The 16,774-nt window shown below is 37.9% G+C and overlaps 1 protein-coding gene across 1 annotated transcript in view; it reads left to right on the top strand.

The window, feature by feature from the left end:
* LOC138704274 (retinal homeobox protein Rx1-like) overlaps window positions 1-16,774 on the top strand; it is a 155,472-nt gene that overhangs the window by 56,553 nt on the left and 82,145 nt on the right. The window contains exon 2 of the mRNA XM_069832143.1: window positions 16,314-16,549. Within this exon, the coding sequence (XP_069688244.1) occupies window positions 16,314-16,549 (236 nt within the window). The remainder of the gene's footprint in view (window positions 1-16,313; window positions 16,550-16,774) is intronic.

The following is a 16,774-nucleotide window of genomic DNA, read 5'->3' as shown; positions in this document are numbered from 1 at the left end:
CGAGGCCGGCTGCTCGCGTATTAACTTTTACAAGAGTTTGTAAAACGAATTAAAGGTTAATTAGCCCCAGCGGAAAGTAAGGTATTAGCTTGTAAAGCAATTGACCATCAAGCCAGGAGGCCAGCAGCGTGCAGCTCCAACTCGGAGGCTGGGATTAGAGCAAGAGCCGCTGAGTGGTGGCGGCTTTGGATCCGCGCGCGCATCAAGAAGGCCCGCCGCCTGCAACAGCGGCATAAGTACGCCTGTGCAGGTGTGCGACTTCATGATATCGACAGTAAACGGTATCGAGGATAGTTTTGGTGATACCCTATAGCATATCGAGACTTACTATAACAACATTTTGGAAAATATCGTACTATCGATTCTTGCGAATCGTACTATCGATTGTGATATGCAGAGTGAACTGTAAATAATTCCATTAATTTCAGGGTGTTATTCTTTGAGATACTTCAAACGAAGAAGTTTAATAGAATTTTATTTGTTTTTGCTTCATTTTTTAGATAAAAATTGTTTTATATGAAACATTAATGAAGAGTTCGAGGGAAAAACGATGAATGCCACATTTCTGTTAAGGATTAGATAATGATCTAATTGAGTCTATAACTGCAAGATGTAGTGCTGTTTCTGTAGAAAATAAAGGAAGGGATTACTGTATTCGTGGTGATAATTCTCCTTTTTACCATTTTTCATAAGAACAACATTAAATTTCGCAGTTATCCATTGAATTAGATAATGACATCAACCTTAAGAAAACTGTGACATTCATCGTTTTTCCCGCGAACTCTTCGTTTTTTAGCGTGTTCTGAGGAAGCCATTAGGGTAGACCAGGGTAATTGTAAACAGTTTTCACTGATTTCAAATACATTTCAACATTACACAACCCTCAGTAACGGTACGCATGACAAAGAAACGTGTTATTTTTAGATCTTTCTTTTCCCTGAAAATGGGTTTAAATAGTAAGATTGACTTTTTTTCGTCTTTTAATTGCTAGTTTACATTTACCCCACCTGTTTACATTTACCCTTTTGAGAGAGGGGTAATTGTAAACACCAATTTTCGCACGGGATATCAGACACTGAACATTTTTGTTCTGTTTAAGAAGAAAGAGCTGTACTTCTTCTAATTCCAATTTTGGTCGCTGGTACATTTCGTTCCTTTAACCTATGATATATGACGATATATAGGAACTCAGTAGGCTACCTCTCATGAGCTTCACCATAACTGTAGTTACTATTTTTCACATTTGTAACAACCCTCTCTAAATCCTCTACAGTGTAGTTGGGTGGTGGTCTCTTTGATTACTGAAAAGTGCGAAATGTAACCATAGTAAAACATGTTTACAATTACCCCCAAGCAATTAAAACTATGGGGCAAATGTAAACACGTCATAATTTAATGAACTGAGATTATGGGAGATCTCAAAACCAATGTAATAAATGTTAACTACTATACATTACTCATAAAAGAACATATTTTAAAAAATAGCACTGTACGTTTACTTACAATGCCAAAAATGAAGGTGACGCAAAATTCTTCCTGAACTTGTTTGTAGACTCTTACAAAACATTCGTTCACAACTAAACAGTTACTCCTATTTGGCGCCAAACTGCTTTGTAGGTTAGCCAACATGTTAATTTAAATATTCCTCCGAGTTAAAATTTTTATATTGACAGTTTTGTATTTCTCACAGCATTTGTTTACAATTTGCCCCTGTTTACAATTACCCTTATCTACCCTGATTGAATTCCCAGTATGCTCAGTAAATTTAAGAGAGCAATGTATTATAATATTAAATTATTGAAATAATTTTGATTTTGCCCTTTAAGTGTGTAGAAATTCGATCCGAACAAATGTAACATTGTAAAATTCCTTTGCAAAACGAAAAGTTTTGTTTATTTACACAATTGAAATTATTTAAAAAATAACATCCTGCAGTTATTATTCTCCACTTGTAGTGCACTTGCTTCTGGAAATTTCTCATGACACGAATAGGAAAGTCCTGACCAATGTGTTCTATTTCGTGGGTCTCTTTTGTATTTTCGGCTGACCAATAGCCTATCTGCTACAAAAAATCGACAAGTAAAGACTCATTAAAATGTTGTTAACAAGTCTGGATATTCCTGTGTGATAACAAGTAAAGTGTGGCAGCATTCTCTGTGATTATATTTGCCATCCTGCGTCAACTCCTGAGCTATCCCTTATCTCAAAAGCCAGAAGATATTAAACCCAAAATCTCCAATTTGAGACATGGTGAGAAAATTATCTACTTTGCATACAGCAGAGAGCTCTATGACGGTACTTCCTTTGAATATCGAAATATATTATATGAAACTACCTATTCCTGGAATTCGGGAGTACTAAATCAAAACAAGCATAAACTGCTTATATGAATCAACCATAACCTAAAAATCTATGTTTTCTCGCTTACTTCCTTTTGCCTTCTGACGTAAGACCTGGAGTTTATAAGGTTAGAAGCTTAAATTACAAAGAAAAATTCTTCTATGGCTTCTTCTTAAAAGCTGTAACATTAGTGTGTCGCCGAACGACTAGAACTACGTTACACAGCAACATTTACTCTTTCTAATTTTCTGTGGTCCTGTCTTTTTATGAGGATAATGGTTTTTCAACTATTCCATCTTTGCGGCAGTGACTTACCCACTCAGTTATTGTACTTGGGAAAGAAACTGATCCTCGACCATTCTGGGGTCTGTTTCACGAAAATACAAGTTACACTGTTAATTTGCAAGTTACAAGATACAGGCGTTTCTTAATTTAGTACGGGACTTGTTTGACTTGAAAGGAAAATAAACTTTTTAAGAAAGTCATGGCTTCTGCAATGTAGGTCATGGCGATGCTTCTTTGTTCATACCACCGCCCTTTGGATTATCTTAATTGCGCGGTGGTACTTATAAATTATTATAAACAATTGCCAATGTTTTAAATTGTAACTTAGAAATGGATTCTAAAGTGATTATCGTGAAGAAAATTCTGTAGAAAGAGAATATTTTGTTTGCAGCTTTCTCTGAAAGACTTACAAAACAAGACAAATTAATTAAATATATGTAACGTAACCTATATTCTACCCACTGACAGAGATTGGTAAGACTTGTATTATGTTTTCACTACAATGGTAGACTAAGCCTTGCACAACTGTAAAGAAATATTGGTGACCATTGACAAAGAAGCATGAAATTCGCCTGTGACCTGTACTATCTCTTCTTCACCTTACAAGTGCATAAAAGTAATTTTGTATTATATTTGTAAGTTATAAGTTTTTACAAATTATCGATATATTAACTTGTAACTTTTAACTTGTACTTTCGTAAATCAGGCCCCTGGTCACCGAATTCCCTTCGTAAACACTATGAACTTGTACAATTACTTCACAAAGAAAACGCTGGCCAAAGCTCTATTGCAACTTAAATCCAAAATGTTATTATGAAACAATAATTATTGGTAGGCCTACCTTAATTTTTTTTCGCCATGACCTTCGTTAATTCTTAATATGAAATAAAAAATAATTAGCCGAAAATATCCCATCCTGTATATAGGAGTTATTGAAACACAAGGAAAGAATCTACAGAAATATAAACAGTAATAAAATTATATTAACAGTTTAGTGATATTTTGTGTAAACTACATTTTCATTATGTAGAAACTATGACTGCTATATTAATTGTCGGTGCCTCTTGTAGAACTCCTGTAATATAGATACATTTTTGATACTTCGTTGCTTCAACTTGTTCTATCTCGATACAGTCGATACTTAGATTGCAGTATCATCGATTCTTCGACATGGTGTTCTTTTAACGCTGTTGTCGAGATTATGCAGTATCGACAGTCAGTAGTAGCGAGTGTCATTGATTACATCGAATATAAAATCGATTTCGATAACTCGTTATTATCTAGGCCATATTATCTCATTGGATAAGCGGAAACAGTACCTGCTTCGAAAGTAGGGTATATAGGCTATTTTATTAACTGTTCAACTCTTTTCACTTTCTTTAGTATATTTGAGCCGTTCAGAGCAAGAGTGGTGTAAGTCAAAAATGGATAATGAGGTTTAAAGTAAACATTCTGTAAAATACAGCGCAAAGTAGCAATTAATATTCAATTTATTTAAACTATTAGTAATCAGTGGATAACAAGAAGGTCATATCAATTGCCAATTTGAGCTGTATTTTACAGAATTTTTACTTTAAACCTCATTACCCAATTTTGACTTACACCACTTTTGCTCTGAACGACTCATTTATACATAGGCGTAGATAGCACAATTTTCTTGGTGGGGGAGGGCATAATAGAATGATGGAATAAACTAATAGGCCTACTTATTCTTATCATGAGCATACGCAATGGTGTCAATCTGATTTCTTAACATCCAATTCTGTCCGTTAATAGACTAACTGCAAATACTAAAATTTTAATAGCAAAAATATTAAATAGGATAATAATAACTGGATACAAGTAAAGGAAAACTACAGTGTAACAAGCTATTGCAGAGTTACAAGAATAATGTGAAAAATCGCAAATTACGACTCACCTCATGAAGAAAGGGAATACAGAATATTCACACCAACTAATTATCTTTGAATATTTGACCACACAGACTTATTATTTGAAACATTCGAAGATGTAGCACACACATTCCTCTATATCAAGTTAATTGAACATTAAATATTCGGCACATCACCACCAATTTGCAAAATTCCCTATTGAGTTTTTGTTTGGAATGGGAAAGGGTAGACTACTGCCAAAGTAATCGCAGATGCGTTTCAACGTTGCAGGCATATAATTTTCCATTCTCAACTGTCTGTACACTTGGACAGGAAACAATAACTTAATAATGAATATGTGATCGCTTTGAGCTCTTTGTTGTTTGGTTTTGCATTTTGTGTTCTGTAATATTAAAAAACGAAAGAATTTTTTGTTAAATCAATGTTTTTTCTTTCTGTAAAACGGATTTTTTAATCTTGAGCATTTTTAACGACCGATTCTACGAACTACGACAAATTTAACAATTGGCCCGGGTGTACCGTTGCGAACTGGCTGATGAAAGACACCACTGAGCATACAAATGCGCCCGCGGGCATGAAAACGACAAATACATACATATACTGTACATATACAGGGTGTAAACTACATAAACTGCCAATATATAGGCGGTACACATCGGTCTACTGAACAAAATATCTAGTGAAATTTAATTACATCTTATAATCTTATTTTTAATTTGTAAAATACCTAAATATTGACTGTCCATTCTTTTTCTAAAAGAGTTGGAATAACAAAACAATTTTTTTTCTGGGAAAGCCATGACATTTACAGAAAAATAACCTTCGACTTCTTTCTTCAATTATTTATACTCTACCATCATCATTTTTTGTCAGTTTAAAAAGTTTATGTCCTGTATAATGAAAAAATAAACATTCATTATGTCCTCTGAAATCTATACCTCGCTTTGTTAAGTACAGCAAAATGTCAATTTATATCCAATGAAATAATATTTGTTAACGAGATCCTAAGATATCTGTGTCAGCCAAAGAGCTGTACTGTCACTAATTCTGTAGGAAGCTTCATATTTATGTTGTCCACTTTGCCATCTGTTATCACTTATATGGTCACTATACTGCGTTCCATAACTTCTGATAGGCGACGTAAATTTTGCCGGAAGAGGAAGAGAGAAGGATAATTGCTAATCAACCAATGACATGTCACACTCAGACTTCAAGAGAAGTTGGGCGGTGTGAAGCGCTCTACCTCCGCCCAATTACGAGTACAAGATAAGCGTGGAATGTGACCTCTGTCATTGGTTGAATAGCAATTTATCCTTCTCTCTTTCTCTGCCGAAATTGTTGACGTCGACTGTCAGACATTATGGAACGAAGTATAGTTGTAAGTTAACTTGATATCACATAAAACGAATATTCTATTTGGACTTCAATAATTACAATAATAAACTACAATTTTGTTTATCTGCATACATCTCTAGGAATAGACCTACTGTATAGGTGCTAAACTATCACTCTTTGCTTGGGGATATTTTTGTGTAAAAACTGAAGGAAAGTTATTTTTAGAATAAAGCACATACACTATTGTATTCGTACAAATAAAATTTCTCTAGTAGGTGCACATAAAATATTTGGATATGTTGTTCTTAAATGATAAACGCAATTCACGTTATGTTCATGACATTTTTTCAGTATCTAAGAGATTTACAAGGTTAAAATGAATCTACAAATAAAATGTTATATAGCGATTATTGTTTTCAAAAGCACATAAATTAACAGTAAAACTGCTGTCATTTAGTGTTTAGTCTCTTCTCGATTATCGATTTCTCAAGAAATAAGAAAAATTAAGGAGTTCTTTAAATGTACCAAATCACGTCTTCACATAACAATTCATTCAGTCTTTGTGTCTTAGGCAACCACGAGTTCGAGAATTCCTGGATGATCAACAATTGGTTGACAGGAATTCACAATTCGTTGATGTCTACATGATGGTCTTAGACCCTACGATATGACTTCAGCGAGACACGAATCACGCACTGCAGATAAATGTTATGTTATGCTTTATTTAACGACGCTCGCAACTGCAGAGGTTATATCAGCGTCGCCGGATGTGCCGGAATTTTGTCCCGCAGGAGTTCTTTTACATGCCAGTAAATTTACTGACATGAGCCTGTCGCATTTAAGCACACTTAAATCCTGCAGATAAATGATGACAAGCGAGCCAAATATGTATCTTGTCTTCCATACCTCAGTCAAAAATTATGGCATCCCGCTTTACAACTGGGGTGTTAGAGGTTTACTATTTGGAACGAGGGGATGTTTACCAGGGACTGTCGAAATAAAATTGAATTCAAACGCAAACTTACTAGTCACTAGTTCAGTAACTGAGACTCGTTCAGACATGGCTTCTTGTAAATAGTTGTCTTATTATAGCATAAAATATTTAAATATCCTGTAATTTAATCACTAGATAATTTTATTATCCTAGGTTTAAGGGGTTAGGTACAGCTTACAGCAATAACATTTTAGAAATATTCAACATTTTTTTCCTCCATTACTGTATGTTATACAATAATGAAAATTAGTCTATGTAAAACACTGTCCTTCTGCTATATGAAAAAAAAAAACACTTTTAGGATTAAAAAAAATTATTTACATTTTATTTTTCAAAATTCAGTTCACTGTGCAGTGATGAAGCGTTTCCCACATAACTAAAAACCTATCCAATATTGTGTAATGAAATATTTTATGTGTTTTTATGCATGCCATATCTACAATATGATGCAAGATCATTTATCTACCTTTGATAGATTGTCTGATAAAAAATAAATTCATTTAAAAATGGTCAATAATCAGTACTTTCTTCTAACATAAAATGAAAAAAAAAAACTATTAAGGAATGTAGTTGAAAGAGCATGATATTGTAAACATGAGTTTCAGCAACAAGATAAAAAAGAGAGAGAGAGAACATGAAAAAGTTAACAAGTTTATGAGTTATGAGGGAGACGCTTCATCACTGCACAGTGAACTGCCACCATTTTGAATTTTGAAAAAATATTGTGACAGCGACGTGAGAATCGAACTCACGACCAGTGTTCCGCATGAAAGCAGATCGCACAGGCTCCACGGAACATTGAGTGAATGTCGCGCGGTGGAGAGAAGAGAGAGGGTGTATTACGTCACGCGACGAGTTTGCGCGCGCATCTGGTGCTGGTAGAGAGGAGAGGGCCCTGGATTTCTCTGGAATGCCATCTCTAGAGACGGGTGGAACCTTCGAGGTTACGTCGCTATGGTTATAAATTACGGTCGCGAAGGAACGACGGCAGTTTCAGAGTTTTCAGTTATTCAGTCAGTGAGAAAGCCAGAGCAAGCAAGCCAGCCGGAGTTCGACTCGAGTGTGCGTCCGCATCTGCGTCAGCATCCGAAGACCTGAGTTCGAGTGCTGTGGACCGCAGTTGGAGGGACCTGAGTTCGAGTGCAGTGGACCGCAGTTGGAGGGACCCGAGTTCGAGTACAGTGAACTGTCTCTGAAAGTCTGTGGTTCGAGATACTGTGAACTCGAGTGACTGAGATAGAAGAACTGTGAACTGAGAACTGGTAGTTCTGATTTGTAAATAGTGCTTTGTAAATATTAGTTAAGATTAACAGTTCATTGTTGTGCGTAATAGTCCAAGTAAATTGTCATTGTCGTCGGTGGAGTGCTATAACGAATACTGTGTTGAGTGAAGATCCAATTGTTGACGAGAGCGTTAAGGTGAATTGTAGAAAGGAATTATTGTTGTGACGAATAAATTACATTGTTGTTACTAATAAAATTTACAATATATATATATATTTTTTTTTTAATCGTAAAAATATTTTTTTTCATATAGCAGAAGGACAGAGTTTTACACTTACCAATTTTCATTATTGTACAATATATAGTAATGAAGGTAAAAAAATGTTGAATATTTCCGAAAATTTTACTGCTGTAAGCTGTATCTAACCCCTTAATTTGTACTTCAGCAAAAAAAAATCTTTCCTTGTTCTTAACTCCTATAAAAAATTGTCTGGCTTTTATTAGGTATTCTTTTAGTACTTTGACTTTTATTGTAAATTGTAAATTAATATTAACTGTAATTATAATTGTAATTATATTCTTAATACTGTAGTTGTAATCCTCTGGTAGAGAGGAAGAGAAGGCCTGATGGGCTTATCTCTATCAGGTTAAATAAATATATATTAGGCCTACTACCAAAATTTACATGTAGCGTAATATCCTTAAATATTTTAAAATTCAATTTTATGATATTCTGAAGATTGTGGTAGAAATTCTGAAGGCCTCTCCTCAAATTGTACGCTATTATTCTTATGTAAACACTGAAATGTTTGGTTTAAATGTACAAAGTAAATAGGCTAATCATTTTACTCATTTCATTTTTTCTTTATATTTTGATGCTTGTAATTCTGGATTCCAGTGGTCAACCTCAATTGAGGACGGATGATTTTCAATAAATATTAATAATGTTGGCCTGAAACGATACAACGTGAAATGACGACGTCCGGTCTTAACGCAAGATGTAAACAAATTAAAATATGTTACTGTGTCGTTCACATTTGTTGGGCCTATATTGTAGCTCTTAAGCTTTGGTTTTTCTGAACCGACGCTTGCGAGTTGCGAGGTGCGCACAATTATCCGGACTATATGAAGTGGTTTCTATAACTGCGAGGTGCAAGGTCTGCGCATCTCACAGTTATAGAAACCACTCACTATCTCTCGTGTAGTCCGGATTTGTGCGAGACGGGCCTCGTACCTCGTCTCGTTTCTTGTCTTCATTTTTTCCTCTTCCTTCCCCACTTTTTTCTTTTCACTTTCTTTTTTTCTTCACTCTACCTCTTTCTTTTTCACTCCCTTTTTTCTTTATTTTTTCACTCTTTTTTCTCTTACTTTCGTCATTCCCTCTTGCTCTTTCTTCTCGATACGCCTATTTCTTTTTCCACTTCCTCTTTCTCTCACTTCTCGCTCTCTTTATTTTTCCACTTCCTCTTTCTCTCACTTCTCGCTATCTTTATTTTTCACTTCCTCTTTCTCTCACTTCTCGCTCTCTTTATTTTTCCACTTCCTCTTTTTCTCTCACTTCTCGCTCTCTTTATTTTTTCACTTCCTCTTTCTCTCACTTCTCGCTCTCTTTATTTTTTCACTTCCTCTTTCTCTCACTTCTCGCTCTCTTTATTTTTTCACTTCCTCTTTCTCTCACTTCTCGCTCTCTTTATTTTTTCACTTCCTCTTTCTCTCACTTCTCGCTCTCTTTATTTTTCCACTTCCTCTTTCTCTCACTTCTCGCTCTCTTTATTTTTTCACTTCCTCTTTCTCTCACTTCTCGCTCTCTTTATTTTTTCACTTCCTCTTTCTCTCACTTCTCGCTCTCTTTATTTTTCAACTTCCTCTTTCTCTCACTTCTCGCTCTCTTTATTTTTTCACTTCCTCTTTCTCTCACTTCTCGCTCTTTATTTTTCCACTTCCTCTTTCTCTCACTTCTCGCTCTCTTTATTTTTCCACTTCCTCTTTTTCTCACTTCTCGCTCTCTTTATTTTTTCACTTCCTCTTTCTCCGTCTTTTTCACTCTCTTTCCCTTTCCTCTCACTCTACCTCTTTACTTGTTTCACTATTTCTTTTTCTTTCTTCTCGCTTTAGTTATTTCTTTTTTCACTACCTCTTTTTCTTTCTTCACATTGTTGTTGTCTTGGAGTCCACTCAAAGAAAGAAGATTCTTCAACTCTCTCTTATTACTATTTAAAATCATCCACACCTCCACAGCCTCTTACCTAGCATCTCGTTTTGTTTACCTTTCACTACCTCGAACCCGGAACATGTACCTTCTCTCTATTCCTCTGCACAGAACATCCTTCTACTCATCATCTTTCAGCATATCTATTCCACGCCTCTGGAATTCTCTCCCTGACCACGTCAGAGACTGTCGGACGATATCAAAATTCAAATTTAAATTAAAAAATCACATTCTAGTTCGTGGAATTTCTTCTTGAACACATGTTAGTATGCGCAACTTCACCTTAACCCATGACATATAGTAAATATTGTAACTATGCTGTTGTAAAATTGAAAATTAATATGTAATGTATTATTATTATTATTATTATTATTATTATTATTATTGTCAGTTATCAATATCATCATTGCTATCTCTGTTTTCTTTCTTTTTGTTGTATTAGCTCGATGAGAGCTCTATAATGTACTTTTGACTCTCTTGACCCTCTATAGGGCTTTAACTTAATTTGTATCATTTTCATCAGTGTTTTTATTTCTTTTTTGTATTTATATGTGCTATCTGGTAGGATGGAAGAGAAGGCCTTATGGCCTTAATCCTGTCAGATTAAATAAATTATTATTATTATTATTATTATTATTATTATTATTACCTCTTTATTTCTTTCATACGTGTTTGTCCTTCTTCTCGCCGTAGCTCTTTCTTTTTTCACTCTCTCTCTTTTTCTTTCTTGTCACAGTACCTATTTATTTTTTCACTACCTCTTTCTCTTTCTTCTCACTCTAACGCTTTCTTTTTTACGTTTTCTTGTCGTTCTTGCCACTCTACATCTTTCTTTTTCACTCTCTTTTTCTTTCTTTTCAGCCTAACTCTTTATTATTTTACTCCTTCTTTCTTTTCTCACTCTAATTCTTTCTCTTCTCTTTCTTTCCACTCGACCTCTTTCTTTTTTCAGTCTCTCTTTCCTGTCACTCTAACGTTCTCTCTTTTCTTTCCCTCTTTCCCTTTCTTTTTTCCACTTCTTCTTTCTCTTTCTTGTCTACCTCTTTCTTTTTACTGCAACTCTTCCTTTTTTCACCCCCTCTTTCTCTTTCTTCTCACTCTACCTCTTTCTTTCTTCACTTCCTCTTTCTATTTCTTCTCACTCTCTTTCTTTTTCCACTTCTTTCTCTTTCTTCTGTACCTCTTTCTTTTTTACTTTTTCTCCTCCTTTCTCTTCACTCTCCCTCTTTCTATTTATTTTCACTTTCTTGTTCTCTTTCTTTTCACTCTCGTTTGCGTTTCTTTTCACTTTCTCTCTTTTGCGTTTTCAGTCTCCCTCGTCTTCTTTCCTTTCACCTCAATCTGTTTCTCTTATCTCTCACTCCTCTCTCCTCTGGCCTCTTTCTTCCAACTTCTCTATTACTTTCACCTCTCTAGTTGTTTCTTTTATCCTCACTTCTTCGTCCTGCATGTTATTATTGCTCGTGCTCAGATGTAAGCTTACAGTTTTTCTTTCTTGCTTTCATATTAAGACTTAGAGACCAAATTTCATTTCGCTAAATAGCTTCATAGTTACGCAAGGATTTTACCATTTTTCTTGTCATATCACTTTCTCAAGTAGGCTACCTATATCTCACGGATTCTTATCTGTAAAAATATAAGACGAGATCGTGGACATCACTGCAAATCTGTTCATACAGCAATCACGTTTTTCCAAGCGCTGAGATAGTCCGCTCTTGCACTGGAGAGGCTCGTCCCCTCAACAGAGCAACAGATGATAAGCCCATACAGAATACAGGCTTAACAGGCCGACTTGTGTTCATTCATTCAGCAATTATTCAACTTCTGCTCCGTTAATAAGCCATGTGTCCGGCTGCAGATGCTGTAAGCCTGCCTTCAATGAGGATCTATCTGCCCCTCTTTATGCTACTTCATGTTTTTGTGGTTTCAGAATTGATCAAGGTTTTTAGAAAATAAAAATTTTGAAAGACCGTACCTGCATGTATTTCGAGGAATGACTCGCAACCTGCTTCATTGAAAGCCGCACGAAGCTTGATTCTACACAACAGCCTGAGATGAAAGTCGACACCGCAGAATGTTAATACTGCACGACACGTGAATTTAATAGACATTAGGCCCATGGAACACTTCATGACCTCCAGTATCATGAACATGGATGGGCAACTCGTGCTCTCAAAGTGCTAAAAAACCTTGAAAGAGAGAAAGACAGACGAAGCCAGCCGCAGCAGTTACAAGTTGTTTGTAGTTTCGCTGCAAAAGCAGTTCACTGCCACGGTGCGCTCTGGCGGCTCATGCAGGTGGTCGTGATATCTACTCCATGATTTGAATTTCAGAATGACGCTGATACAATAGTTATAGTAATTTTAGACAGACTGTACCTAAACACACATAAAAAAATTATATTATTTTCTAGCTTTGTAAATTAGTTTAGTACTGGAAACATAACCTGAATACACCTTTTCAAGAGACAACAAACATAGCTGCAACACTTATTTATTATTATACTATTTTTTTTAATATTTATTATTATAAGTCTTATTTGAAACATAGAACGCGAGAATTTACAAGTCTTTATACATTAAAGAGTATTCCTCTGTTCTCAGAAAGGTAATAGTCTGTATTCGCAAACAATCACAAATTCAAGGAAGTATTTTTAACATGTCACGGCAGATGAAATAAACTTACTTTTACACTACTTTCTTGTATTAAACTCTTACTCAAGTACATATAGGATATATGGAAGCAAAGACTAAGAGCATACTTGGAAATTCTGACTTAAGAACAGTTCGATTCCTGATTTCGCTGGAATCTGAGTGGCGTGCTGGTCTGTAGATTTATCAATTCAAGGTATAAACTTTTAGGATCTTCTATTGGCTGTAAGCCAAAAGGATTTCAGAAAAATCCTGATACCTTGTCAATTGTCACTGTTTCTCCAAACTTAGCTACCAGTGAATTCTGCTGTAGGTCTTGAAGTAGGGTCTTATATTTGATAATAATATTTTCTTATCACTCTTCACACTTCGAGAGAACGAGTTGTCCACCCATGATCATGAAGGAACTTGAGTTCGATACCAAATCGAAATTTTGTTTCACAATTTGTGGGCGTATGTTGCATGATATTTTTTCTACGGAGGAGGGACCCGAAAGGTAGCTCTGCAGCCTCTAGCTGGCTTATTCTACCTTATCTCTTCTTTCTAGGAATTATGTTGAAGTCCGAACGGTCGCGCTTTAATAGATATCGTGAATCGACTAAGTGATGTCATCTATCGATTGACTCAAGGTCCAGTGAAGCTCAATTTTACCTGAAGCTTTACCTGAAAAACTAGATTTGCATAATATATACGTTACTGTAGGTACGTTAACAGAAAACCACAATTCCAAGTTACACAGAGTTTGTGTGCACTCGATGTGGGTCTCTGGCGTCTCGTTAGCCCACGCGAGTTGCGTGGATACAAGGGGAAAATTTGAGACGATGTCGGGTGGAGTTTCTGGGTAGCTCAGTTGATAGAGAGCTGGTGCGTTCAACCAGAGGTCCCGGGATCGACACTCTACTCCGGAACAATTTTTCCCTTTAAATTATTCAAACATGACATTCTAGCTACAAACGTACAGATGAGGAGGCGAGACCTGACATGTGAGCTGTGCAATAGGAGAAAGAATGAGCTATCAGAAAGAGAGTTTCTTTCGGGATGGTTAATATTATACCAATCTACCGACACGAAAGTTCATCTCAAACTAAAGCCTATCTTCCCCCTCCATACACATTAGTGATATAGCCACGACACGTGATGAGGTCAGAGGACAAGTCTTGCCTCCTATACTACACTACTTCGAGTTCTTTCTCCAATTTGAAATTACTGTAGGTACGTGTCTCTGTCCTTTGAGTCCACACCTGTGGAGTAACGGTCAGCGCGTCTGGCCGCAAAACCAGGTGGCCCGGGTTCCATTCCCGATCGGGGTAAGTTACTTGGTTGAGGTTTTTTCCGGGGTTTTCCCTCAACCCAAGATGAGCAAATGCTGGGTAACTTTCGGTGCTGGACCCCGGACTCATTTCACCGGCATTATCACCTTCATCTCATTCAGACGCTAAATAACCTAAGCTGTTGATAAAGCGTCGTAAAATAACCTACTAAAAAAAATCTGTCCTTTGACTTTTTGCTCTCTGAAGCACACAATCTGCGATCGTAATCACATGGTCAAAAAGTATCACCATCAGTAGGTATTCAGAGTTCTTTCATAGTCTTGAGAAAGGCCAGAACTGAACGTGCTGTATGAACTTCAGATACACAATACAGATGACAATGATGGGTATGATGAATAGGCCTACTAGGATGAGGATGATCAAGTTGACTGTGCAACAGAAGGAATGAGACGAGGACGAGGACGAAGACGAGAACGAGGACAAAGACGAGAACGAGGACGAGTACGAGAACGAGAACGAAGACGAGGACGAGGACGTAGACGAGAACGAATACGAGGACGAGAACGAATACGAGGACGAGAACGAAGACGAGAACGAGAACGAATACGAGGACGAGAGCGAAGACGAGGACGATAGCGAAGACGAGGACGAGAACGAGGACGAGAACGAAGACGAGGACGAGAACGAAGACGAGGACGAGAACGAGGACGAGGACGAGGACGAGAACGAAGACGAGGACTAGAACGGAGACGAGGACTAGAACGAAGACGAGAACGAAGGCGAGGACGAGAACGAAGACGAGGATGAGAACGAAGGCAAGGACGAGAACGAAGACGAGAAGTATAACGGAAACGAGAACGAGGACGAGAACGAAAACGAGGACGAGAACGAAAACGAGGACGCGAACGAGAACGAGGACTAGAATGGAGATGAGGACGTGAACGAAAACGAGAAAGAGGACGAGAACGAAGACAAGGACGAGAACGAGAACAAAGACGAGAACGAAGACGAGGACGAGAACGAAGACGAGGACTAGAACGGAGACGAGGACGAGGACTAGAACGGAGACGAGGACGAGAACGAAGACGAGAATGAGGACGAGAACAAAGATGAGAGCGAGGACGAGAACGAAGATGAGGACGAGAACGAAGGCAAGAACGAACACGAGGACGAAGACGACTAGAACGAAGACGAGGACTAGAACGGAGACGAGGACGAGAACGAAGACGAGAATGAGGACGAGAACGAGAACGAAGACAAGGACGAGAACGAAGACTAGGACTAGAACGGAGACGAGGACAAGAACGAAGACGAGAATGAGGACGAGAACGAAGGTGAGGTCTAGAACGGAGACGAGAACGAGAACGAAGACGAGAACGAGAACGGGAACGAAGACGAGGACTAGAACGAAGTCGAGGACGAGGACGAATAAGAACATGAGAATGAGAACGAAGGCGAGGAAGAGAACAAAACTAAGACGAGAGCGATGAGGGCGAAAACGAGGGCGAATAAAAGGCGAATACGAGGATGAGAATGAAGGCAAGGATGACAACGAAGGAGAGGACGAGGACGAGGGCAAGGACAAGTACGATAACGAAGACGAGGACTAGTAGAGAACGAGGATGAGGACAAAGACAAGAATGACGAGGACGAGAATAAAGACGAAGACGAGGATGAGAATTAGGACGAGAACGAAGACGAGGAAGAGGACGAGAATGGGGAAAAGAACGAGGACGAAAACAAAGACGAGGACGAGGACGACGAGGACGACGAGGACGAAGGGAAGGACGAGGACGAAGAGAGGGCAAAGAGAACGATGGAGGTAAGAACAGGAACAACGCAGATTGGGAGGATGGGAATGAAAACGAGGACGAAAAAGGACTAAGAAGGGAAATGTGTAAATGACGACGAGAAAGAAGTTAATATAGACAAGGATAAGAAATGTGCTGACGGGAGTAATTTAACCTATTTTCAAGTGCCGCGTCTGACTACTCAGAAGTTAAACAATTCTGGTATCCCTTTTCCTAGCCTTTTTTGATAGGACATTGATAGTTGGAGGTTTTGTAGACTCTGTGCAGTGACGGAATTGTAACAAGAGTTGCCTGTTGACAGAGGGCGACTGTGGAGGGCGCGCGGAGAGTGGCTCCACGACGTCGGGCGACTTGGATGGCGCGGACGGCGAGTTGGAGGCGGAGGTGAAGCCGCGGAAGATCCGCCGCAGCCGCACCACCTTCACGACGTACCAGCTGCACCAGCTGGAGCGCGCCTTCGAGAAGACGCAGTACCCCGACGTGTTCACGCGCGAGGAGCTGGCCATGCGCCTGGATCTCAGCGAGGCTCGTGTCCAGGTCAGTTGTGTAGGTCGCACTCAAATCTCACTCCTATCCGATTAAGGCTCCGGTTTATAGGCACTGAAAATTAATATTTCTACTTGGTATAGTTTTCAAATATACAAGTCATACCTCCCACTCCTTTGAGATGTTGTTCTTGTCTTTTCGTACCGTTAACGATTTTTAACGCTCATAATCGCCACGTACAAACCAACACACGGTTTAGGCCTACAAGATATGCAA

The sequence above is a fragment of the Periplaneta americana genome, chromosome 8, assembly GCF_040183065.1.
Source record: "Periplaneta americana isolate PAMFEO1 chromosome 8, P.americana_PAMFEO1_priV1, whole genome shotgun sequence".
In the NCBI taxonomy this organism is placed as follows: domain Eukaryota; kingdom Metazoa; phylum Arthropoda; class Insecta; order Blattodea; family Blattidae; genus Periplaneta; species Periplaneta americana.
Note: the sequence above shows the minus strand (reverse complement) of the source record. Positions and strands in the feature narration are given on the sequence as shown.